This window comes from Pipistrellus kuhlii, unplaced genomic scaffold (assembly GCF_014108245.1).
Source record: "Pipistrellus kuhlii isolate mPipKuh1 unplaced genomic scaffold, mPipKuh1.p scaffold_m20_p_20, whole genome shotgun sequence".
NCBI classification, from domain to species: domain Eukaryota; kingdom Metazoa; phylum Chordata; class Mammalia; order Chiroptera; family Vespertilionidae; genus Pipistrellus; species Pipistrellus kuhlii.
In genome coordinates, this window is record NW_023425516.1 from 14,093,435 (window position 1) to 14,120,338 (window position 26,904).

Below are 26,904 nucleotides of genomic sequence, written 5' to 3' on the forward strand. Positions count from 1 at the left end.
TTTCGGTCAAGGGCATGTACCTTGGTTGTGGGCACATCCCCAATAGGGGATGTGCAAGAGACAGCTGATCAATGATTCTTTCTCATTGATGTTTCTAACTCTCTATCCTTCTCTCTTCCTCTCTGTAAGAAGTCAATAAAATATATATATTTTTAAAAATATGTGTGCAATGAAGGGTTGAAAAGTGGGTCAATAACCCCCCATAACTTGGCAACGTTTTATGGAAGAGCGTTCCTGGGAGCACAAGGACACGGCTTCCTCACTCAGTGTGTCAGGGTTCATCTGTGGGAACGTCTTCAGGGAGTGCTGGCTCCATAGCTGATGGGCGGAGAGTCTCCTAATCACCAGAATCAGGACACCGAGCTTTGGTGTGTCTCCAGGGCTTCTTAAGGCTCCACCCAGGATATTACAAAAGGCAAAGCATTTGGGATATGAATTAGACCTTGTCTCCAGAAAAATCCCGGGAGGCAAACAGTAGAGGTGACATCATTGCTCATTAGAATGATGGTGCTGCAATCCCCACACTGTCTCATTGACACATGACGCCGCCCGCCTCTCTGCTCGGCTTCGTCTTGCTCCATCCTGGTCCAGCGGGTCTGAAGGTATGTCAGTCACACTCCTTCCACCTAAGGCCTTTGTCCATACTGTCTGGAATGCTCTTCCTCTTCTGTTTGCCTGCTCATCTTTCATCTCTTAGGTCAGAGGTCACCTCCTCAGGAAAGCCGTCTCTGAACCCTCCGCCCTCGCCCTATGCCCCAGCTGCAGGCTGTCGCCGTGCTCGAAGCTTTATTTCATAGCACTTACCAGTTTCCATGACCTATTTGTGATTATTTCATTAAGGTCGCTCCCCCACCAGGCTGTAAATAGCATGGAGTCTGCTTTGCTCAGTCGTGTGTCTCCTCCCGTGGCCAGCCAAGCAGAACTTACTGTGCTCAAATTATTTCCTTTTTTTGTTAGATCTCTTAAATATGCATTTGGCTGAGAACCCAGAAATCATCCTGATTGATATGCCCTCTTCCTTTGACTAAATCCTCTCAGAGACCAAGCTGGTTTTTAGCCTACCTTGTCAGCTGTGGTCCTGACTGGTTTCTTAGTCCAATCTTACCACTGTTTCCTATCCCTTATGAAGTAGTTGCTAAGATTATTCTGTGTAAGGCCTATCATGAACCTTCCTGAAATGAAGGCTAACAAAATCAATCTCAAATGGTCCCGGGGAAAACGAAGGTGCATTACTTTGAAACCACTAACTACAGGTATCTCAAAGGTGTGTGTGTGGGGGGGGGAGTGTAATCTCAGGTCAAGGTCACCGAGGAAAACTATAGATTGAATAGCCATGGCATGCATAAGGTTTCAAACCTCAGCCATGGTCCTGAAACGAACCAACCTTATCCCACGGAGCCTCTCAATCCTATGCATTCTACTAGCACCTTTTAGGTAAGGCTGTTTTTGGCTTGGTACTATTTTGATTCAGACTTGATTTCTTTTAGGGTATTTCTATGTGTTGAAATGATCTGTTCATACAAATCCTAAAAATAACCTTTTATCCAGTCTCTTCTGATGGCTGAGAGAATTTCTGGCAGGCCAGTTATAGTACAACTTAGTTGCTTCCTCTTAAGATAAAGGATATGAATGATGCAAAATATAAATACTAAAATCCAGTTTTATCCTGCAATTATTTTAAACATACTGAAGCTGCTTCTCTTTAACAGAAATTGCTCACATTTAAATCACTTTAGCCAAAACTGGTTTGGCTCCATGGACAGAGTGTCAGCCTGGGGACTGAAAGGTCCCGGGTTCGATTCCGGTCAAGGGCATGTACCTTGGTTGCGGGCACATCCCCAATGAGGGGTGTGCAGGAGGCAGCTGATTGATGTTCCTCTCTCATTGATGTTTCAAACTTTCTATCCCTCTTCCTTCCTCTCTGTAAAAAAAATCAATAAAATATATATTAAAATAAATAACTTTAGCCACAAAAAGAAAAAAAAACATGTGTCTTTGCCTTCTTTCTCCTAAACTCCAAGGAACTCCTCATTGCAACCAGGGGAGCAGTGGGCAGTGGCAACACGTCCCGGGCGAACCGCCTGAGCCTGTCTCTGAGGGCCCTCCTTTGTTTCTCTACTCTTTCCTGAGTTCATGCAGCCCTGCTGGCTCATTTCTTCTGCCTCTGAGACTTTCTTCTTAAAGGGCCAAAGCAGCTCTGCCTCTACTCACTCCAGTTGCTACCATCTTGCCTGTTCTATCTTATGCCCTTCCTTTGTTTCACTGTCCCCAGTTTCAATCCACACACTCTCAAAATAAAATACTAACTTTAGCCACAAAATAACTTTTTTTAAAAAATATATATTTTATTGATTTTGTACAGAGAGGAATGGAGAGAGATAGAGAGTTAGAAACATCGATGAGAGAGATTCATCAATCAGCTGCCTCTTGCACACCCCCTACTGGGGATATGCCCGCAACCAAGGTACATGCCCTTGACCGGAATCGAACCCGGGACCCTTCAGTCCCCAAGCCGACGCTCTATCCATTGAGCCAAACCGGTCTCGGCGCCACAAAATAACTTTTGACTTTTCAAACCTTTTCATTCCCAACATTTTCCTCTTTAGAAGCTAATGAGTGTTCTCTTTTCACAGGCAGGTTCACAGGTGGCGGAAAGAGAAACTTGCTCGCATCATGAAGAGGAGATTAACATTTTGACTCAGATAGGAAGGCAGCCTCTGCACACAGGTTTCTGACTTGGGGGCCATAGTTCTGAATCAATGATCCCTTTCTTAGATGCTACACCAAGCAGCCTAGCCTGAGGGGAAAAGCAAGCATTTGTAAAGAACACAGCACTCTAATCCAAACGGCTCCATGAGGTGGCTGCTCCGTTCACCGCTGCTGCCCCCCTGGAGCCCCTGAACAGAGGGGCATTTACCCAGCCCAGCAGAGCTCTGAGATCTGACATGCGTAAAAGGCCTGCCCCCATTCCTGAGGAAGGGAACATGCCAGGATTGGCTTCTCGTGACCAACCTTCCTCATTTCACTCTTGTATGATAAAAAGAAGCCAAAGAAAACTATTATTAAAAATATTTTTATTGACTGAAGCTGATCAATTTTCTTAGAACAGAGAGGCACATAGTATATTCTTTAAAAAATTAAATTACAAGTTAAAACGGAAGTGTTTTAGACTTTAATATATTTTTAATGCATATAAAACTTGATCTTTCGGCAAGCTGTCGTTTGTGTGAGCCGAGGAGACAACTACATAACATTGTAAGTCTGTTTATGAAGCCACGTCCAGAGCTGAAACCACAAGAAAGGAGAAGAGAATACCGTTTCTCATGTAGTTGGAGCTGACTTCTAATAAGCTGCTGGTTATAATGCATGGAGGTCTTTTTCTCTTTTAGCATAATCCCATTTGTGTATTGGAGATTAGAGAATAAGGTTTAATTTCCTACACGTGAAAAATATTTGACATATGCAAATGGTTAACTTGAAAACAAACAAAATACAGGTGTTTAACATTGACTTTCAGTTTCTGCTCCCCTTTGGTATAAAATCGCTGCTCGTGGGAGATTACAATCCTCTTTTTGTTTTCAAGGTTAAGTACCAGGTATTGATGTCTGCTTCCTACCTTCCGCGTAGATGAGAGACCAGCTTCTGTAGGAAGGAAATACCGAGTTAATAAAATCAATGATGCTGGACTGTGTGCTAGGAATTCCCAGTCACTAAAAAATTAAATGTATCCTGCCTTGGCTGGTTTGGTTCACTGGACAGAGAGCATTGGCCTCAGACTGAAGGGTCTCAGGTTCGATTCTGATCAAGGGCACATGCCAGGACTCAATCCCCAGTAGGGGGAGCGTGCAGGAAGGAGGCAGCCAATCAATGATTCTCTCTCATCATTGATGTTTCTATCTCTCTCTGCTTCTCCCTTCCTCTCTGAATCAATAAAAATATATTTTAAAAGAATCAAATGTGTCAACATAAGGTCATGCAAAATATTACAAATACGGAAACTTCTCAGCAGAGAGAGGAGGGATAGGAGAGAGGAAGAAAGGGAGAGGACTACTAAAGCTTTTTACTTTCACAGGTTTTTTTTGAAATGCTCTTATGTTTATATCTAAAACAACTAAAATGATGAATACTTTTTAACCTAAACTGGGTTCTACAGAAACTGTGCATGTGACAACCTGAAACCCCATGAAAAGACTTTGTCCCAAGACATTCAAATGAGATGGTCATTTACATTCTGATTTTGAATGCTCTATGTGGTCACTGCCTTCCATTTAAAATTCTAGGTATTGAGAACAAGATTTTTTTTTTTACCTCCACTTCTAGTACAAGTAACTGACATTTCACCCTGATTAAATTTAGCAGGTATGTATAAATAGGTCAAACCAAAGAGAAAGAATTGCAGGTCAAACAAACTGAACTCCAGCTTATCAGTGCTCCCAAGTTACTCATTAAATCTCCATTGAGATAGAAGGCGAGATAGGCAAAGGTGACTTACCCACCAATATTGGAGACTGAAGTGGACTTTTGTTTTCTGCAGTTACTCAGAGGTGTTTTTTTGAGCTGACTCTTCTGAGGCTTCTAAGTTCTACAGAACAACTCCCAAATTAGTAACCAGGAGAGAAAAACTAGAAGATACTTAAGAAGACAACATTCAAATACAGCAGTTGTGCCTGGAACAGATCTCAGGGAATTAATTAATGGAATACAATGAAGGAGTGTCATTCCATGAGCATCCATCCTTCCCACAAGGACCTGCTCATTTCCTGTTTGTGTGTGGGGTCCTTTGTTTCATAGTGGACCGGGGATGCTGTTTGCTTTACCACACGTGTTGGGGCTGAACTCTGGCTAATGCTCAAAGATACCCAGGGCTTTGTCAGCCTCCCTATCGATTCCGTGGTGAGTCCTTAATCAAGATAATGGTCATGAAAAAGAATCAACCACCCTAAGTGTTCTCATTCATTTGCCTGCCTAATGAATGAGGGCTTAGTCAGCAGTTAGGTGTTTGGGGATTTTTTTTTTTTTTTAAGAGAAAAAAAGGTGATACCTCCTGGAAAGACAGAGGTAGACACGGTGATGAACTTCAGCTTGTAAGATAGCCCCTTCTCAGCTGCTTCCTCCTCCCCACGGGGCCTATGGTTGAGCCTCCTTAGCATTGCCCTCGGTGCCTCCAGACCTCCCTGCTTGACCCACGCTGCCCTCTCTCCACTCAAACAGCCCTCCTATGTATCTTACAATCTGATGGATTTTACTTTATTCACTTAAAAACACGGTTCTAAAAGGATCCACAGGCTTTAGCAGCCTGCCACACAAAAAGTGATGATACCAGTAGTCTCAAACTAGTAATGAGGACATCCAGTCAAAACTTCACGTCCAGTCTCAGGCCAAGTCCCTCCCCACCCCCACACCTCAAGCTCCTCGGAAGCTGCTGTGGGGGAAGGGGACGGAATCAGCTGTGCTGTGTTCTAGTCTTTTCTTTTCTCTCTCTTTTTCAGTTACTGGTATATTTTTTCAATAGTTAATGCACTGATGTGGTTTGAAAAAATCATGCACATTCTTATTCCCATTCCCTTCTGTAAACATGGTGAATACCATATGAACCTCTCAGTATCTTGCTTCTTTTCACTTAAAAACACACCCTGGAAATATTTCCACACCCAGATCTTCCCCATCTGTTTCACGGCGAGGCTACCTCCTAACCTTTGCTGTTAAAAGCAATCCTGCTGTGAGAGGTTCCTTGTCACACCTGCAGGGGTGTCTGCAGGAGGAGCTCCCCAAAGCTTTTAGGAAACAGCCAGGTCCCTGCCTGAGGGATGGAATCACTCTGTGCTCCCCCAGCCACAACGAGAGTGCCTGCCTCAGAGACAGGCTTAGAAGTAAGACCCTTGTCTCCAGCAGCAGATGGCAAAACCTGGAGAAGCAGACTGGCTGCTCAGAACACTCCCTGCTTCCCAACTGCAAAACACAACCGTCTGGGCCCTGGCTGGGTAGCTCAATCCGTTAAGAGTGTCATTGTGACACGCCAAGGATGCGGGTTCAATTCCCAGTCAGGGCACTTATGAGAATCAACCAATGAATGCATAAATCAGTGGGGACAACAAATCCATCTGTGTGTGTCTCTCTCTCAAGAAAAAAAAAAGGGGGGGGGAGGGGGGGGGAAGAAGTCTGTAAAGTTCACTGCTAAGTTGGTTTTTGCTCATTGTTTTCCCAACATCCCCAGAATCACTTAATCCAATGGACACACATTACATTCAGAGCCAATATGCTTCCCAACTAAATGATTATCTGATTCTAGCTGTGGGATGTTAAGAGATTTAGTCACTTTCCTCACCTCTAAAATGAAAGGTTGAGATTAGACATCTCTTCTGGGTCTTTCTAGCCCCCAAATTCCCTTAAGTTTTCACCAACCTCCATCAGCTCCAGTGATTTTTCCTCTATACCTGAGGTCACTGTTTAGCCTCTTCCTTCCCTTTTCCTACAAACCCGGTCGGGGTCTTTCCTGAGCATCCTGTGTGATGTGCTGTACCTGGGATGTCCCCTGAGTAAGAGGGGCACTAAGAGCTCAGGGATGAGCAGGGAGCCATGGAGTCGGTGATCAGGTGCTGAGACGCATGCTCTGATGGAGACACACCTACACACACATACACATCCTGTGTTATGAGGTCAAAAGTGAGGGAGCTACTGATTATGTCTCCGATAGGAATTCAACATCAGGCCCTAAAGAAGAGGCTGAGCCCTAGCTGGTTTGGCTCAGAGCACAAAGCCTCAGCCTGTGGGCCAAAGGGTCCTGGGCTCTATTCCGGTCAGGGGCACGTAACCTGGTTACAGGCTCCTCCCTGGCCTGGGCCTGGTCAGGGTGCATGCAGGAGGCAACCAATCGCTGTGTTTCTCTCACATCAGTATTTCTCTTTCTTTCCCTCGCTCTTGCACTCTCTCTAAAAATCAATGGAAAAATATCTTTGAGTGAGGATTAAAAAAATAATAAAATAAAAATTAAGAAGAGGCTGAAACAAGAGCTTGAGGCTGGGGATGAGGAGGAGTCTGCCAGTGATTAAACTGAAACACAGCAGTTCTGCTGCGACACTTGCTTTGAGAACATGAATTTGCTCCAACATATCTGGTGTATTGGGAAACACATCTGAGCCCAGTGTGAAGGGTGCATTTGTTCATGTGACTTTTGCCCACAAGAAACACTAGGCAAAATGTACCCAGCTGAATTGAGCCATGCCATGTAGGAATACACACACACACACACACACATCTACTGCTACCCCTCCACATCCGATACCCCTTCTTCTCCCATTTCCCAATCAATCTCCAGCTAGAACCGCTTGGACACTCGAACTTCATGTCTTTTTCAAGATGAAGTGCCATATGTACTGCAGTATTCCGCTATGCTTGCTTTTAAAAAGTCCTTCTGTGTTAGGGATACATGAGACATCTATGAGTAAAATGATATGATGTCCGGGAGAAAAACGTGTGTGAATGGCGGAGATAAGACAAAAATGACAGAAAGTTGATGGTTTCTGAAGGTCTGTGATTACAGAATTCGTTCTATATCCGTGTGTACTGAAAATTTTCTATAATAAAGTATGCGGGGGTTTTTTGTGTTTTTTTAATCGCCACATAACTAGAAAGAGGAAGTCTGGGTGCAGCAACATTAGAGTATGACATCTTCTTCCTCCAAACCAGTGGCTGCCCCCTCCCTCTGAGACACAAACGAACTGGCTCACCACAGGACGTGGTGGGGCCCTCAGGCACTACGTGTGGGGCCAAGAGAAGAGGAGGCACGTACCTTCCTGGCAGCGCCTTCGGCGTTCTCAGAGCTGATGGGGAGCAGAGTGCTCAACTCCAGGTCCGTGACCATCTGGCGAGATTCTGCCAGCAAACGCTGAAGCTTGCTGGTGGGAGAAAAATCGTCCTGGGAAGACAACGCGATGTCAGCATCCATGAAATGAAGGAGCATATTGAAATGTAAAAGTATCAGTGCTTTTACATAAATACCTTTCTATAACAAGGTATAAAACCAAACATGGAAGCAACTTCAGAATAGGAGTGAGCTGGTGGGGGGCGTGGAGAACGGGAAAATGTGGGATTTATACCTTATCTGTAACACTTCTTCTCTTTGCATGTCATAGTCTTCATTTTGTGTGTGTTTAAAATATTGATTAATTAAAATTGATATGTCAATCTCAACTTGGGAGAGCCTGAGGGACATCTTGCCTAAAGCTGATCTGTAGGATTTTCGTATGTCAAGTCCATAACTTCAGTAAACCTGAGGCAGGGCCAACGTTAAGCAGGTTAACCACATGCTGCCGCAGAATTACAGTCGATGGGGTTTGCAGGACTACACTGGGCTTTTCTAAGCGAAACACAAACCTTTTCACTGGGCAGCGCTGCATCTTTGCTCCCGAACAAAATCCTAGGTGAGCTCCTTTTCTCAGAAGGGGACTCTCTCTCCAGCAGCTTCTCCTCCTCTCTTACGGCAGCACCCATGCAGTGGGAATGCTGGATGGCAATGAGCTCGCTGCACATGAGAAACCGAACAAAAATAGACACCGTGAAACGGTACTAGCAAACATGTAACACCAATACTCTTACGGTTAAAACTATCTCGACAGGACAAAGAAAAAGTTGTTTCTCTTTTTTAATGAAGTTGTAAGTAGAACACTCTAGATCTGAATAGACCGTTTGAGAAAAATATTATAAATGAATGCATAGCCTTTGCAATAAGAATTAAAACAAGATTCTTAGCTAAAGGGTAAGCATAGAATAAAGAATTTCTCTCTTCCCCCAGCCAAAAAAAGAAAAGAAGGCTCTGAGACAGGATGAACCAAAGGAGGAGGGGGGGGGGGATTAACAGAGTATAATTCCTGAAAATTTTAGTTTTTTGGTTTGTGAGACCGACTTCTGTCAATTGTATATAAAGATACTTTTGTGAAAGTAGAATGGCATCGCTGTAGCTCATTAATTCTACAGTTTCTCCAAATCAGAGAACAGACACATGCAGCCAAGCTTCTGGGTGTGCTATTAGAGTTGATAAGAAAAGTGGACGTGGCTCAGATGGGAGGCAGTGGCCCCGCCTCCGCCATGTAACTAGGCAAGCAGGCTGCGCTGGCCTCTCCCTCCACAGCTAACCTCTAGCTGCCGAATGGAATGGTGTACAGATGTGAGCACGCAGATAATAAAGTGGGTCACAAGCTCTCACAATCTAGGGAAAAGTAGGCAAATAGAATTATCTTTTCTATTTCATCTCGTACTTGTCATGCGATGCCCGGCATGTGCCCCTGCTGGCCAAGCAAGGAGTCACTCCTGATTACTTCATGCCAGGAGGTCACAGTGGTCTCTAAAGAAAACTCCAGATTTAAATTTTAATTTTCCTGCATACGTTACATTTATTATTTCCACTTTGCTCTTAAAACCATCTGACACTGCTTTTCCCTTAACATATGGGTGTTCTTGTTGGGTAGTGAAGTCTGTAGTGGTACCCTACCCACAGATACCATTATCTAAAGAAGACCTTTAAAAACCAAGTATGGTCCTGGCTGGTCTGGCTCAGTGGATAGAGCATCGGCCTGCAGACTGAAGGGTCCTGGGTTTGATTCCAGTCAAGGGCATGTGCCTTGGTTGCAGGCTAGATTCCTGGCCCCAGTCGGGGCATATACCAGAGTCAACCAACCCGTCTCTTATATGGATGTTTCTCTCTGTCTCTCCCTCTTCTTTCCACTAAAAATCAATGGAAAAATAACCTCCGGTGAGAATTAACAACAAAAAACAAGTATGAATACATAGCACTTAGTATGACAACCAATTTTTTAAAATTTTGCAACTGATGGAATACCTATGCACATGATTTTCAACGACTCAGGCTTCTAAAAGAGCTGAAGGACAACCCAGATGATGTAATTTCTATAAACAAAATTCAGTCATCAAGCCCATGAAAGTCAAAGGCCCTCGGACTAACCCATTTTCTTCTCATAACTTTACCAGCCTGTTACATATAGGTATTCTTTCTCTTGCATGATTTTAAAAAGGAAGAACGTCTGAAAAATGTAAGTGTGTGTGTGTGTGTGTGTGTGTGTGTGTGTGAAGAGGTTTCTAGAGAAGGTTGTTACCTGGGCTCCAGGCAATGCAGTTGGTCTGGACACAAAGACACAGCTTATCCAGCCAAACCCTCCCAGAGCAGCACAAAGTGATTCGCCTCTTTGTTATTAAATAAAACATATCTCCCCACCCACCCAGTGTGGCTCAGGGTTGAGCATCAACCCCATGAACCAGCAGGTCACAGTTCATTTCTGGCCAGGGCACATGCCCTGGTTGCAGGTTTGATCCCCAGTGTGGGGGGTGCGGGAGGCAGCCGATCAATGATTCTCTCTCATCATTGATGTTTCTAGCTCTCTCCCTCTCCCTTCCTCTCTGAAATCAATAAAAATATATTTTTAAAAAACAAACACATCTGTCCAACTTACGACAATCGGCTTGGTTTTTAACCAAAACCTTTACCTCAAAGGCTGTGCGAGGTGCAGGCTTTTCACTGGACTCCAGTTCAGCCTCCACACAATCACAACCTCCACGGCCTCTGCTGCAATGCAGAGGGAACGAGCTGCCTCACACACCGCTCAGCTGCAAACAGGACGCGGCTCTGCACTGCCCGGCCCTGGCTGCTGCCAACATGAAACCTCACTAACCTCGTGGAGTTGTATTTGGCTCCGCTGGCGCTGTGTGCGCAAGTGCACACGGACTTGTGGCGGACGATCCTCTGCAGTTTCGAGGGCTTGAAGATGTTCATCCACTCCATGTCGGACATCTGGCCCGGGGCCTCGACCACGAAGTTACTCGGGTGGCAGCACCTGAACTCGCAGGTGTCGCTCTCCCCCAGGCAGGCTTCGCTTTTCTGGCAACACGAGAACCCCGCCCTGTCCAGGGGGTCTTGGCACTCGGCATCCAGCTTCTCGGGCCGTTTGGAACCAGAGCAGTCGGCCAGGCCCAGGTACACACTGACGTCATGCCAGGGCTGCTCCTCAGGGGAAACCCATGTTTCCGGGGGCTGTTTCTCTTCCCTCGGAATGCCAAGTTCATTACCTTTGGGGGATTTTGCGTGGCTCTTGCACAACGTACTTTTGTGTTCGGGTTCAAACTGGAGTTTTCCTCCCAGAGACCAAGACTTTTGTTTCTCCGTTAAGTCTTTTGCAAACAGAGATGAGACAGCAATTACACTTTTTTCCCCAAATGAAGTGTTAACCTGTAGCTTCTTCTCTTTGCACACATCGCAAGAGCTCTTGTCTGACCTATTTTGCTGAACAAACATGGTCTCAAATTTTTGGTCCTTAACCAGTGACTTCTGATATTTCTCCTTCTTAATCTCGACTTTTGGGTGGTAACTTTCAAGGTCAGACAAACACATGTCTCTGCTACGGTGGCGTCACAAAAAACGGAAGTTACAAGATACACTCAATACTGTCATTTTCAATAGTTCACCCAAGCCTCATTAGTTGAGCCACATGCCAATAAGACCCATTTGTCTATTAACAAGGAAACAGGGAAATCGAGGTAAGAGAGGCTCGCCCTCAGCTCGCCGAGTTGCTAAGCAGCTATGCACTGCGTTCTCTGCGAGACTCCTTGTGGGCCAGGACCTGTCCTATGTGTCTTAATTTGCCCTTATTTCTAGCCCAAAGCCTATGGGACTGTGAGTTAGTGATGAATGAACAAATGACTCATCCTTGTAGTTTCTATTTAGCTCAAAGCCTCCTACACAACAGACACACAAATAATATTTAATGAATTTCTTTTCTCCAATGGCTAAGTTAATTCTAAGCTCTGGTCTCACCACAGCCTGGGATTAAAATATTTATTATTAAATCACATAGATTTATTCCCTACCACATAGGGAATAGTAGTAGATGCTGGCCCACAACAAGTATTTAAAAGTATGACTCAATGATGGAATAAAATACAAGATTACATTGACAGCCTCTTCCTATGGTTACCTGGACTCCAGGGCCTTTGATTCCTCCATCTTCGAGTTATAGATGTGTATTAACTCCTGAGAATTTTCCACATTGAAATTCAAAAACTGTAGATCACTCTGTTGCTTTACGTAAATCTGCAGTAGATATTGATAAGTTAATATTAAGTGTAATAATAAAACTAAATTGACCAACAACTGGGTACTTTCAAACATTAAAACAGGTCAGATAGTGACTGGAGATACATGTTTAAAACTTGTGCTTTTATATTTTTTCCCCGTGTTAGCACTGAGATTTGTTAGCCTAACTTGTTTCCCAACCTTTAATGACCATAAACAAGACCCTATCTGCTACAGTAAATATGATGCACAGCTAATGTAGCTGCGATTCCAGAAGCACCATAAACCAAACCAGCAGGCATACACATTTCCTAATCTGATGTTTGTTTTTAAACATTTCCCACCTCATAGAAGAAATGTACCTGGAGACGTACCTGTCTCAGACTGTGCAGTTCTGCATTTGTTCGTTCTTGCTTTGACTTCGCAATATCAAGCAACTCATCTTTCCTTTTCTCTCTCTCTGCTATTGAAGAAAAAGTATTATTAAAATACTTTTCATCAACCACATTAACACAAACCTCTTCATGTCCAAAAATTACTTTGAGACATTGGTGTGAATAGAAAAGATGTTTAAGAAATCAGCCTAGCAAATTTTTTAAGTTATGTCAAGAAATGGGTTTGTGCTAGTATTCTCTAACAAATTCCACATATTTTACTTAGGAAATCATAATAGAATATAAAGGTAAAAACTGGTGAATCAAAAAGAAAAGAGACTGTCAGAATATCCTGTAAATGTTTTTTTCTCCCCTGACCTCCCACAGCATTTCATTCATAGCATCTGTTTGGTACTAAATGTTCTGGGCCTATGAGTTTCTTAGCAAATAGCGGAGTTCCTGGCACATAAATACTGATCCAAGATTGTTTGCATTCAGCTCGAAGCTATAAATAGATTTTTAATATAGCTACCTAGCTATATATGTGTCTTCACCAAAATAAGACATTGCTTTGAGCCCTAGACAGTTTGGCTCAGTGGATAGAATGTTGGCCTGTGGACTGAAGGGTCCCAAGTTTGATTCCAATTAAGGGCACATGCCCAGGTTGCGGACTCAAACCCTAGTTAGGGTTGTGCAAGAGGCAGCCAATCAATACAAATTCTCTTTCATCATTGACATTTCTAGCTCTCTCTCCCTCTCCCTTCCTCTCTTAAATCAACACAAATATATGTATTTTTAAAAGACATTACTTTGAGACAGCAATCCTAATAATGGAAATAGTGACCTCTACTGGTAGAAAGACATATTTTCCACATGAGATTCAAATTAAGAATTCAATTTTATTTGAAAATTTTTAAATAAAATGCTGCATTTTGCCCTCTTAACTTTATAGGAATGTATTCTCTTCCTGAAGGCAGGGCATTGAGAGTAGGTGTGAGGAGACCAAAAACATTTTAATGTTATTTTTAATTGGAATTTCACCTCCAAATCTATGATTTCCCTAATACATGCTACCAAAATGAAAACCTAATAAAATCCTCTTGGCTGGCAGGGACAGGAATAATATCTATATACTAGTGATTCTCAACTGGGAGCAGAGAAAGTGGACATTTTCACTATTGGAAAATGAGATTCTGGGGTAGGTAGGGAGGGGATAAAGTGTGGGAGAATATGGAAAGGAGGGAATAAAGTTTTTGTTTACCAGAAGGGGTGAAGTTAAACCTTACTGATAAGCTTGCTTTTAAATCATTAAAAATTCATCTCCAGCATTATTATTTTTAGGGTCATACTGATGTAACAAAACACATTGCTATTTTTCCAACCTTAATAAATTACCGGTAATCTATTTGCAAACTGGGGAAAAAATGTGGATTTACTAATTCTTATATAGTATTTGCTAAAGTATAAACAATCTTCCTTCTTCAATTCATAAGAGTCTTTCTTAATGAATTGTTAGTGATAAGTACAGTCATAGGCTTAAGCTGGAAGGGAGGGTACCCATTTTACAAAAGAGGAAACAGCGATAACTGGAAGGTATTGTAACAGTTTTAAAATTCCCTGCCTGGTCCCTCCCCACCCCTCAAAGGCTTAAAAAAAAAAATGACTTTGAGAGAGCTATAATTCCTTTAGCCTGCCATCGTAGTATCCTAAAAAGTTTAGTATCCTATTCAGTCACTTAGACTATTTTTACCAGCAAAAACCAATTCATCGTGCAGGCAACTCTTCTCTTGTTTGAGGCGAATGATCTCTTCTCGTTGTTCATTATTCTCTGTTGTCTTTTCATTTAGATCCTCTTCACAAATAGAACAAAAAAAAAAAAAGTTCTCAAATAAGCACTAGTTCCTAGAATAAGACACACATTATGGCTACCTCTCATGTCCTCAGCACCCTTCCAATGAACAGGAAGTCCTGTTAGGCCCACAGCCAAAATATGTCCCAAATGCAGCAGCTAATGGCATCGCTGGCAATGACCCTGCCAAGGTTTGTGACCTGTCACCTGACTGGTCTTCCTGCTAGAACCGTGCCTATCAAGATAATCAGAGCAATCTTTTCAGAATAAAAATCTGCTCAAGTTACCTCTGTTAAAAGCCCTCCTCCCGCCGAAACTGGTTTGGCTCAATGGATAGAGCGTCGGCTTGGGGACTGAAGGGTCCCAGGTTCAATTCCGGTCAAGGGCACGTACCATGGTTGCGGGCATATCCAGAGGCAGCTGATTGATGACTCTCTCTCATCGATGTTTCTAACTCTGTATCTCTCTCCCTTCCTCTCTGTACAAAATCAATAAAATATATTAAAAAAAAAAAAAAAAAAAAAAAAAAAAAAAAAAAAAAAAAAAAGGGCCTCCTCCCATACTCAGGGTGAAATCCAAACTCTTAAGGATAAGCCCGCCCGGCCTGGCCTGGCCCTGTCTGTCACTCTCCTTCTTTCGTTCTGTTCCATGAAGGTGTTCCAACCTCAAACCCCTCCAGGGCTTTTGTACTTGCTGTTCCTTCTTCCCGGAAGGTTGCTGGCCCAGATCTTCACGTGCCAGTTCTTCCTGTCATCCAGGTTTCAGCTCAAACGTTCTCCTCAAAGAGGCCTTCCAAATCCACCCAAACTGAGTTTCTATTTCCCTCACTCTCTAGCCCACTATTGTCCTGTTTTTCTTTTTTAAAGAAAAGTTTTAATAAATATTTAATTTATAAAATAAGGCATACCGCCGAGACCGGTTTGTCAGCCTGCAGACTGAAAGGTCCCAGTTCGATTCCGGTCAAGGGCATGTACCTTGGTTGCGGGCACGTCCCCAGTGAAAAGTGTGCAAGAGGCAGCTGATGGATGATTCTCGCTCATCAATGTTTCTAACTCTCTATCCCTCTCTCTTCCTCTCTATAAAAAAATCAATAAAATATATATATATTTTTAAAAATAAGGCATACTAATAATAAAACAGGTTTTTTACTTGAATATTGTACCTCAGCATTCAGTAAATACTTATCAAGTGCTACAATGTGCCGCAGGGGCTGTGCTAGTAACGGCAGATCCAAGAAAAGGGAGACTGAGTCCGCCCCTGCTGCCAAGGCTCACTGATGGTCATGTTCTAGCTGAAGCCACAAACAGAGACAAAGCCATGGTCTGCCACCCGTCAGAGCATCACCAGAACAAGGCCCGGTCCTCTGAGGGATATCAGCCACAACGCAGCCCCACCATTTCACCGGACTCGCAGCCTCTCGAGGAGCTACCGGCGCTCCGCCAGCACGGGGAGGGCGGCCTCCTCACCCCGCGGGGCTTGCTCCACAGCGGGAGTCGGTCTTCGCGTCCAAGGCGGTGACTATGTGTGACTATGTGTGACTATGTGTGATAGCACCTCTGCCCACAGTGGGGAAAGGCCGGAGAGAAGCAGATCTCCCTCCACAGCCTCTGAAGACACATTTATATCTTGACTCTATCACCTATGTCCATATTCAGGTATGGAGCACTAATCTATTTCATATACATACCCTTCATGTCATTATAAAACTCAAGTGACATTACTCAGAAAGAAATGAATCATGGAGCTACTGTGAGAATGAAAATAGAAAAGGAGAACGCAAAGGGATTTTTAAAAATAAAACCGGCTCCTCCAAAAGTCACTCTTGGCAGACCGTGCGTCCGCAGCGATTCCTCTCTGCTCCCTGCCTGCCTCCCACGTTTCTCGCAAACCCTCCCACGAGAAGCAGAGGGTATTTCTCCACCACCTGACTGTGGGTTGAGCCACATGACTTGCTCTGCTTAGTGGAGTGAGGGGAAGTGATGGTGTGTCAGTTCGTCACATTTCTGCTTCCTCTCTGACACTCTGCCTTCACCGTGGGAGGAAATGCCTCGGTGAAGAGAGGAGGCCCAGGAAGCGGAACCAGCCCAGATGAGCAGCTTGGCCTCATCAGCTTCCTGCCTCGTGAGTGTAACAAACACTCGCTGCTGCTCCACTGATACTGGCCTTGCTTGTTACAGAGCAGTATCAGCAGTGCTGACTGACTGGTGCAGCCACGGCAGGGTTCTGTAACAAACACCATGCATTATGCAGTTTCCCCAACTCTGCAATATATCTCGTAACACAGAAATGGCATGTGAGACGAACATTTCATGGTGGGACCTTCTCTCGATCATAAGATTCGGTAAACTTGAATGAAGGAATATATTCCCAGGATAAAACCTGAATGAAGGAATATATGAAAATGCTTACATTTATATCTCTTCCTTACCTTTTAGTTTATTGATTTCAACCTTAAAGGTCTTCAGTTTCTGCTTGTAGTCTTGCTTTTCTTTCACGATGCACGTCTCCACCATCTTGGCATCGCGCAAGGCTTGCTCTAGCAATTTAAATTTCCCCGAACAGTCTGCAATGTGATTGACTGCCTCAATAATATCTTTGTCCTAAAAACCACATTTGGAAACTATTACAGATTTTTAAATTCCGACGTCACCGTGTGCCAGGTTTCAGTCTCGGCACTTTTCACGCGTTAACCCATTTTATCCACCCGGTAACTCTGAGATAGGGGCGATATTTATCCCCAGGTGACTCATGAGTCAACAGTAAACTGCCCACGGTTACACAACTAGTTAGTGATGGAACCCCCTTTGAACCAACCAGCTGGCCCCAGAACCCAGTACCACCCAGCCTAGCTTACTATCCCAGAAAGCTTAGCACCACACAACTCACCTCCCTGGAAAACTGCAAGAACAGGAGGGTGGGTGGCCCTTGGGGGGCTTATGCTCTGGATCACAGATAAATCCCATGGGCCCCACTCTTCCTTCCCTTTTCAGCTGCTAAAATGACAGACTCCAAGACCTTGTCCCAAACCTTCCCAGATCAGAACCTCTTACTGTTAAGGTAGTTTTTTAATTACAAAAAAGGGTATTTGCTGGTTGAAAAGCAATTCAAACAATACCTAAAGGTATAAAAATAGTTAAGAGTTCTAGCCGAAGCCGGTTTGGCTCAGTGGTAGAGCGTCGGTCTGCGGACTGAAAGGTCCCTGGTTCGATTCCAGTCAAAGCATGTACCTTGGTTGCAGGCACATCCCTGGTGGGGGGTGTGCAGGAGGCAGCTGGTCGATGTTTCTCTCTCATCAATGTTTCTAGCTCTCTATCCCTCTCCCTTTCTCTCTGTTGAAAATCAATAAAATATATTTTTTTAAAAACAGTAAGAGTTCTAACCCTTCCCCGCTCAAATGGAGTGACTGTTAGCAGGTTCTATTCCTGCCTAAGGACTCGGCTTTCTGCTGCGGCCTCCTGGGCGGGCTCCCGGAAAACCTCAGTCTGCACACCTCACTCCAGGAGGGCTCGTGGAGAAGAGGAGGGCTGGGCAGACCATTCAATAGCTGGTGGAGTTTTGTGATCAGACCAACACCCCTATGAAGTGCATGAACACGGCTCAGCAAACGCCAGCGCAGATGCATTAGTCAGCCAAGCCTTTTCAGCATGGTCGTTAGCACCCACAGCTCTGCCGGGAGTTTGCTTTGACGGAACCCACAGTGGTTGTTGAAGCCATGAAGCTGGTCATTACTTAACTAAGGAAATTCTGGAGCTTTCAGTATTTTTCTCTTTAATATTAACAAAACTTGGCCTTGATCACTTCAAAACATTAAAGTGCTGTGGGAGGGGGGAATCACATGTGAATTAGCATGAGTGTCCCATTCTACCAACATCATTATCCTACTTGCCAGGTGTCAAACATGTGTGTTACGGCAAAAGAGACTTTATCAATCACTGCTCATGACATGTTAGTCACTATCTACAATATAATAATAAAAGTTTAATATGCTAATTAGACTGAACGTCCTTCCAGACGACCTTCTGGATAAAACCAGGGCTGCGAGAGAAGCCAGGGTCCTGGGTGCCAGCGGCTGGAGGGAAGCCTGGGTCCTGGGTGCCAGAGGGGAGCTGGGGCCACAGCCAGGGGAAGGAAGGCCTACTCTTGCACGAATTTCATGCATCGAGCCTTTATGTATAAAACTGCTTGATTGCTAACCGTTCTTCTCTCCATTAAAAAACAATTAACAAACCCTGGCTGGTTTGGTGAGTGGCTGGAGCCACGGCCTATGGGCCTGAGGGTCCCAGGTTTAATTCCTGACCAAGGGCCCGTGCCTGGGTTGCAGGTTTATCCATGGCCCTGATGGCGGCACATGTGGGAAGTAACCAATTGATGTGGGTATGTGTCTCTCTCTCCGTCTCTACCCACCCCCTTCTACTGTCTCTGAAAATCAATGGAAAAAATATCCTTGGGTGAGAATTTAAAAATAATTTTTTTTTTTTAAAACAAGCATTCTGATTGCCATGAGACCTAACAATGGATCGCTCGGAAGAAAATGAGTTAATCTGTGGATGCTAGACCATGGGATGGTACTTGGAGGCAGAAAACAAAAGTGGAGTCTCTTGCCTCCTTTCCCAGTGCCTTGAGGACATAATTTCAAACTTGTTTCTCTCCTTTCTAAAATGGCAGCTCTATCAATCTGCAAAGCGATGGATTTAAGTAGGATTGTGTATGTGACCACACTTTATAAACTATGGAGCACCCCAGCGGATGGAGATTTATTATTCTTTATTATTCTGAATTACCTTTAGCTTTATCATTGTAGTGAGAGACTGTTCTCGAGCCTGCAACTGTCCTACCTGAGCAGAAAGTTCCACTAACGTATTGCTGAGATTTTCGTTTCTAGCCTGCAAGGGAACAACACATAAATGCTCATGTATGCATCATCAGAAAGCTTTCTTTACTGTCAGCAGCCACACTCTGTGCTCATTCCTCTATTTTTTTTCCCTTTGTTTAACTTTTCTTTGATAATAAAATGGGCTTAAGTAAGCCATCATCAAAAGGAATACAAACATCTATTTCTCCATTACCTCTAGCACCCTCTCAACCAAGTGAACCAAGTGTTTGCTCTACTGAATTATGTTGGTTATGTTTATAAACATGTCTACTTCCTAATGTCTTTTATGTATAATTCTAGGTTGGCGAGAAAGAAGAAAATGAATGAATGAAAACAGATTTCCTTTGCTAAAATAAAGTAGTAGTGAACTTCTGTGCATTTTTTTTTTTTTTTACTCTGTGTTGGGGTACTGCCTCTTATCAGAACTATAGCTGATATAACTACTGTATACATCAAGCATGTCATATTCCTGGCCTATAGGCCTCATGTGGCTCACAAGGAATATTTTTGAGGCCTAGACAATATAACGGTATGTAAAAAACGTTTTAATAAAAATTTCATAACTTAATTTTTACAATATCTTGTTATACATAATTATTAATAAGGAACTACAACATTTGCTAATGACTGATTACTATAATCATGTTGCATTCATTTCCCTTATGCACCTTACACACAGGTGCACCTCTCCACTAATACTAGCAGCGAATATTTTAGCAGCTGATGGCCATGTCATTAGACTTGTCTGACTTGTTTGGTGCATGCAACAGAAAATATTTCACTTTCGGATATCAAGAAAAATAGGTTTATTGCATTACACTTATTAATTTGTGTAGTTATTCAGTGTCAGGTAAGTTAATGTTCAAGAAAAAATACTAATTTTTATTAAAATGTTCTATTATTTTTATGTTAACAATGACTCATTTATTTCAGCCCTTTGTATTCAGCATGTCTCTATCGAAATAAACCTATGTTTCTATGAAGATTGAAGCTTTTGTGTTTTTTTTTGCCGCCCACATAAACTTACACCTTGTTTATTTGGCCTGTATTAGTCTTTGAGTTTGACATGCTTGATGTACATGATATATTTATTGGTTAGGAAAAAATAATAATAATGAATATTATCACTATGAAACAAGAAGGATATCAAGGATGGGACAAAAAAATGGCTTTCTCTCTGTGCCTCTCATAAAGCATGAAAAAAAAAAAAAGTCTGATACCAGGCCAGTGTGGCTCAGTGGTTGAGCATTGACCAATGAACCAAGAGGTTGCAGGCTCAATCCTCAGTGGGGTCATACAGAAGACAGTTGATTGATGTTTCCCCTTCATCTATCTTTCTCTCTCTTTCTTCCTTCCTCTCTCTGTAGAAATCAATAAAAAATATTTTAAAAATATCTGATGACAATAAATAAATAAATAAAAATAAAAATATCTGATGACTACTCAGTTCATCAGTCTTACAGATTGTATTTCTAACATGCCTCTAACATGAGTTAGATATCTGTCTATCATATCAGATAAGACACAGTTCTTTGGAAAGCATACTGTGAAGTGCCCAAAACTTGGTGATGCTGCTCTCAGACTTTGAGAAAGGCTTTCCAAAATAACCCATTGTTGATTAAATGATAGATGTTACTGAACCAAATGGACCAACAGTTAGAAAAGCGTTGTCATGAAGCTTCCTCGGCAAGACAGACAGCTAACAGAGCAGTACAACGAGTGCAAGACTATGACGATGGATGGCTATACGTTCATACACACGCACTTGCATTTTTAATGGGACCATTGAAATATACCAGTAAATCTTCAGGAATCAAAACGCAAACACAATTTGGGCTTGTGAGGCTGGTCACAAAACCAAACCCACCTCAAGGTCTTCAGAGAGGAGAGAGGAATGGGTTGCCTTCTGAGCCATTTCCTGAAGCTGGAGCTGAGTCTTCTGAAGAGCTGTCTGGCATTCCGTCTGATTAGATTCCAGGGTTTTTACCTTCTTTGTGAGTGACCGGATTATTTCAGTTCTTTTATGTAGTTCACCTGAGGGAAATGTCACCGGTCACTTATTTGCGGTCAGAGCTGAAGCTTAAAATGCATTTATTTTCCAACACATGGTTAAAAAGTAATTGTGCTGCCGAGACCGGTTTGGCTCAGTGGATAGAGCGTCGGCCTGCGGACTGAAAGGTGCCGGGTTCGATTCCAGTCAAGGGCATGTACCTTGGTTGTGGACACATCCCCAGTGGGGGGTGTGCAGGAGGCAGCTGATGGATGATTCTCTCTCATCGATGTTTCTAACTCTCTATCCCTCTCTCTTCCTCTCTGTAAAAAAATCAATAAAATATATTTTTTTAAAAAGAAATTGTGCTAAAAAAAATTTTAAAAGATAATTCTTCTTTTAAAAGTTTGTATGATAGCTCCAGCCAGGTTGGCTCCGTTGTCTGGCACGTCATCCCACACACCGAAAGGTGGCAGGTTCAATTCCCAGTCAGGGCACACCCCCAGGTTCTGGGCTTGATCTCTGGTCAGGTTGTGTGCAGGAGGCAACTAGTTAATGTTTCTCTCACATCAATGTTTCTCTCTCTCTCTCTCTCTCTCTCTCTCTCTCAAATCAATCAATCAACCAGTTAAAAACAAAACACAATTTCTAAAGATTCACTCCTAACACACTGTGTTAACTGGGGCTCTCCTCAGCACTCCACATTTAAGTACTGTGTTCATTCATCTGCTTTAATTCACAGTGTATTTGTCAGCTTGACTGTGGGTGTTCCCAGTCTTCCCTCCTGCACTGACACTGAGCTCCAGGGCAGAGGGCACCGTGTTGGGAGAGGTCATTCCCGTGAGCCCTTTCACTGTGTGAGCTGCAGAGGTGCCCAGCAGCCGTGGCCGAAGGCAGTGCTGACCTTCTAATTTGCTGCAACGCTCTTCCAAAGTCAACACCTTCTGCCGGTCCTCCTCCCACGACAGGAGTTGTCTCTGATGTACGGCAACCATTTCATTGAGCTCTTTATCTCGGTCTTTCAGTTCTCCGATGAGCAGCTGCAGTTCTTTCCGCTGTTTCTCGATAGTGGAAATCTCAACTTCTGACCCGATGTTCTAATCACAGAAAGTGGTTTCACACAAAGTAAAACTAATCAATAGCATAAATCAGCCAAAGACTATTTTCCAAAAAATTATATCTTCTTATGCTGCCAATTCAAGGTAGTAACATTAACTAAGTTTTATCTGCTGTTTATAATGTGGCATCAAAATTATGTATATTTAAACCAAGATCACACCTGCTGTTCACTGCCTCTATCATTTTGTAAATACCACACACACCACTCAAAAAGTGGGACTGGCCCGGCTGGTGGGGCTCCGTGGTTGAGCGTGGAGGACACAGTTCAACTCCTGGTTGGGGCACATGCCCAGGTTGCAGGCTTGATCCCCAGTAGGAATGTGCAAGAGGAAGCTGATGGAAGATTTTCTCTCATCAATGATTGCCAGGAGCCAATTCCAGCATGTCATAATTACAAGAGTTTTATCAAAAGGTTGATGAAACTAGGGGGTTCAATAAGGACTGAGTCACATATGTAATTACCCGTTGGAGTGGCTAGAAGGCACTTCCCCCAAACCTGAATAGGATTATTGTTTGCTGCCAGACAGCTCAGGGCATCTTCATCTACATGTTAATGCCTCCTGTTGGCCAAACACCTGAACAGCTACAGGCTATTCCCCAATCTGACAATGCTTCTGTACCATACCCTTTGAAGTGTATTATCTCCACCTTGCCTTAGGAAAAATTGTGTAGATAAAAAGCAAGGGGTCTTTAGCTCCTTTAGCTGAAGCTGAAGCTCCTCTGACCCCCAATGCCTTTCAAAACTATCTTTCGTCTTTGAGCTCCTACTTCATCTACGCACAGCCTTTATCCAGATTGATGAACCCTTCTTATGCTGGGATACGAATCCTGGCAAATGATGTTTCTATCTCTCTCCCTTTCCATTCTTCTCTCTGAAATCAATAAAAATTTATTTAAAAAAACAAACAAATAAACAATAAAACTACGTGGGACAGTTTGTGAAACCTCCACTGGCTAAATTACAAATGAACCCATCTTTGCATTTTTCTTTGCTGTCAACCCTTTCCTTGTATCAACCAACAATATTATCCCTCACCTTGCTCCAGCAATTCTGGAATAATCAAGTAAACAGAAACACGAAATAACTACTGGTTACACATCTATATAAACTCACTCTATCAATTTAATTTTGGGACTGATACAAACTCAACATTCCTATTTTTTTTAAAAATCTTAGAAAGGAAAGTTTTAAAACATACACAGAAGACAGAGAACAGCACAATAAACTCCCATATGCTTAGAACCCAAGTCCTGCCATTATCAAGGTTTTGCCATATCTGTTTCAATTTTTTTCCTTTTTGTTGTTGATAAAAAAAATACATCTCACTCATACATATTTGAGTATGCATCTCTAAAAATGAGCATTTTTATATAACCATAATGCCATTTGGCATACCTACCAAAAGCATACATCATTTTAGAGTCTAGTGCAGGAAAGTTGGTCCAAACTAAGTGAAGGTACAGAATTAGCCACTTGGTGGCTCCATAACCTTGAACTAGTTTCTTAACTTTAAGCCTTCCCTGTAAAATGGCAGCAACAGCACGGTGATTTCTTAAGAGGTGTGGATTATGAAAGAGAAGCTCTGTAAAGTACTTCGCAGTACTTGGCACATCACAGGCACTCAACAAGCATTAGCTATTAAAATTTTAAGTTACATTTCAAAATATGGTACTGTCCCCATCAATAAAATAAAGAGCGAAAGTATTAAAGAATCTTGAACCCAGGTGGTATGGCTCAATGGTTGAGCGTCAATCTATGAATCAAGAGGTCATGGTTCCACCCCTGGGTTGTGGGTTTGATCCCCAGTGGGGAGAATGAAGGAGGCAGTGGATCAATGATTCTTTATCATCATTGATGTTTATCTCTCTCCCCCTCTCCTTCCTTCTCTGAAATCAATAAAAATATCCTATATAATAAAAGGCTAATATGCAAATCAACTGAACAGCACAATTACTGGTCAATGCACTCCCACACGGGGAGCAACGCTCAGCCAGAAGCCAGGCTCACGGCTGGCAAGCACAGCTGCAGTGCTGAGAGAGGCGCAACACTAAGGATATCCACAGGGAGTGGGCCTAAGTCATCAACTGGACATCCCCTGAAGGCTTCTGAACTGTGAGAGGACATAGGCCAGGCTGAGAGCGCCCCCCCTCAGTGCACAAATTTCGTGCACTGGACCTCCAGTATTAAAAAAAAAAAAAAGAGCCCAAACCGGTTTGGCTCAGTGGTAGAGAGTTGGTCTGCGGACTGGAAGGTCCCAGGTTCGATTCCGGTCAGGGGCATGTACATTGGTTGCGGGCACATCCCCAGTAGGGGGTGTGCAAGAGGCAGCTGGTCGATGTTTCTCTCTCATTGACGTTTCTAGCTCTCTATTTCTCTCCCTTCCTCTCTGTAAAAAATCAATAAAATATATTTAAAAAAAAAAAAAAAAAAAAAAAGAATTCTACCTTGTCCTAGCCAGTTTGGCTTAGTGGATAGAGTGTCAGCCTGAAGGGTCCCAAATTTGATTCTGATCAAGGGCACATGCCCGGGATGTGAGCTCAGTCCTCACTAGGTAGCTGATAAAAGATTCTCTCTCATCATTGATGTTTTTATCTCTCTCTGTCTCCCTTCCTCTCTGAAATCAATTTTTTTTTAAAAAGAATTCTATCTTGAAAAGTTCATGGAGGCCAGGTACATCATTCCTGCTTCCTGAAAAAATACGATTTGTAAACAACCACAAACAACAAATGGGTTACAAACACTAGTAAATAACACACAAAAAATGGGATTTGGAGCCAAAGGATTCTGAATCACAAGGCCTGAATTCCAGTCTTTGGTAAGCCATTCATTCGTTCATTCATTTGTTCAACAAATATTTACTGAGCACCAAGTGGTTGGGGATACAGCAAAGAGCATATAGTCTAGTACTGGAAACAAGAAGCAACAGGCCAAGTATACAAAAAGTTCACCCCATCGCATACGGATTAATGCAAACCCAGAGCAAGTCCACTTTCAATGCTTTTTTTTTTTTGGTAAACCAGAGTTATAAAGTTATAGAGCGCTCCCCACTGGCAGGTTACTGTGAATAAATGAAGGACGGGAAGGGAGGTGGCCTAGAGAAAGCCGCTCTGCAAATGCCCACTGTCATCCTTAAGAAGTGAACACCTGCCTGGTGGCCAGTGTGACTCAGTTGGTAGGGAATCGTCCATGCGCCCACAGGTTTCCGGTTCCGGTTTGATTCCCCGTCAGGCCACAGACGGGGTTGCGGCTTGATCCCAGGTTGGGGAGGGAGTGTATGTGTGTGTGTGTGTGTATGTATATATATATATATATACATACACACACACACATATATACACATACATACATACATATATACATACACACACACACACACACACACAGAGAGCACCTGGTCCCACAGCTGGTCTTAACCCCTGGGTTGGACAACGGGTTTCTGTTGAGATAAGGAAACGGGATAGGACACTCCATCCCTCAGTTTTCTCTTAACGACCTGAGTAGTTTTAAACGTGAAGCGGAACCCCTGCCCTGAAGACCACCGCGTTCGGCCCAAATGCACGCCGTGGAGGTCGGCTGGCCTGTGGCGCCCAGGCCGCTCACCTGGCGGCCAGCGAGGAAGGTCACTGTAGGGTTCATAGGTGTTGCCTCCGCCCCCGGAGAAAGTCGCTGTGCGTGGCGTCACCTCAGAAACGCCATAGCGCGTCTGCCCGGAGCGGCGGGGTGGGGGTCGGGGGAGCCCGGAGCACGTGAGTCCCGCGCCCGCGGCCCAAGCGCGGCCCCCAAACCGCCTCCGGGAGAACCTCGCGCGCCAGCCCGCCCGAAGCGCCTATGGCCTCACCGAGGGCGCCGCCCTGGCTCTCGCGATAACTCAGGAGCCTCGCGCGACTGGATGCAGGAAGCTGGCTCCCGCGGGGCCACGTGCAGTCACCGCTCCCACGACGTTTCTTGCTTCCATATCCGGTCCTGGGACTCGAGTGATTAACCTGAGCTGAAACCGGTTTGGCTCAGTGGATAGAGCGTCAGCCTGCGGACTGAGGGATCCCAGGTTCCATTCCGGTCAAGGGCATGTACCTTGGCTGCGGGCACATCCCCCATGGGAGGTGTGCAGAAGGCAGCTGATCGATGTTTCTCTCTCCCTTTCTCTCTGTAAAAATCAATAATTTATATATGTATATAAATTTTTTAAAGAATGATTTTATATATATAATTTTTTTAAAAAAGAATGATGGCCGAAACTGGTTAGGCTCAGTGGATAGAGCGTCGGCCTGCGGACTGAAAGGTCCGGGGTTCGATTCTGGTCAAGGGCATGTGCCTTGGTTGAGGGCCATTCCCAGTAGGGGGTGTGCAGGAGGCAGCCAATCAGTGATTCTCTCTCATCGATGTTTCTGACTATCCCTCTCTCTTCCTCTCTGTAAAAAATCAATAAAATGTATAATTTTTTTTTAAAAAAGAATGATTAATCTGAGAATATGCGGTCCGCAAAACCGATTAATAAAGGACTCAAAATAAAGGCTGTTTCTGACCCCATCACCCTGGGTTATGACATCTTGAGTTGCTCACCTAGTTCCCTCTGGCCGCACTGACGGTGAGCTTTTTAGCTGCTGTGTGTAGCGGGCACT

The 26,904-nt window shown here is 43.6% G+C and overlaps 1 protein-coding gene and 1 long non-coding RNA gene across 5 annotated transcripts; one reads left to right on the forward strand and one right to left on the reverse strand.

Annotated features, from left to right (window-relative positions):
- The first annotated feature begins 213 nt into the window (after positions 1 to 213).
- LOC123652847 lies at positions 214 to 3,039 on the forward strand. Its single transcript, XR_006742365.1, has 3 exons — positions 214 to 602; positions 2,634 to 2,727; positions 2,833 to 3,039. It is a non-coding gene; the product is annotated as an uncharacterized LOC123652847 (long non-coding RNA).
- An 18-nt stretch (positions 3,040 to 3,057) lies between these two features.
- Positions 3,058 to 26,058, reverse strand: CCDC62 (coiled-coil domain containing 62). Of its 4 annotated transcripts, XM_036449817.1 has the most exons (13): positions 25,886 to 26,058; positions 22,070 to 22,262; positions 21,043 to 21,209; positions 19,084 to 19,185; positions 16,731 to 16,902; positions 14,204 to 14,305; positions 12,454 to 12,542; positions 11,982 to 12,097; positions 10,683 to 11,405; positions 8,374 to 8,521; positions 7,790 to 7,915; positions 4,493 to 4,582; positions 3,058 to 3,642 (listed from the first exon to the last, which is right to left on the reverse strand). In XM_036449817.1, the coding sequence occupies exons 1-12, from the start codon at positions 25,919 to 25,921 to the stop codon at positions 4,535 to 4,537; spliced, it is 2,022 nt and encodes a 673-aa protein (XP_036305710.1). In that variant the 5' UTR covers positions 25,922 to 26,058; the 3' UTR covers positions 3,058 to 3,642; positions 4,493 to 4,534. The 4 variants fall into 4 exon arrangements, with proteins under 4 accessions (XP_036305710.1, XP_036305713.1, XP_036305714.1 ...); XM_036449820.1 differs by lacking the exon at positions 19,084 to 19,185; XM_036449821.1 differs by lacking the exon at positions 14,204 to 14,305.
- Positions 26,059 to 26,904: the final 846 nt, after the last annotated feature.

Bases quoted from the DNA above. Each gene is read 5' to 3' on its own strand.
- CCDC62 (XM_036449817.1), bottom strand. From the start codon at position 25,921: ATGAACCCTACAGTGACCTTCCTCGCTGGCCGCCAG. The intron at 21,210-22,069 runs GTCAGCACTGCC...CATTTCCCTCAG, and splicing joins GCGTTGCAGCAAATTAGAAG to GTGAACTACATAAAAGAACT. The intron at 14,306-16,730 runs GTAAGGAAGAGA...CTATTTGTGAAG, and splicing joins TGAAATCAATAAACTAAAAG to AGGATCTAAATGAAAAGACA.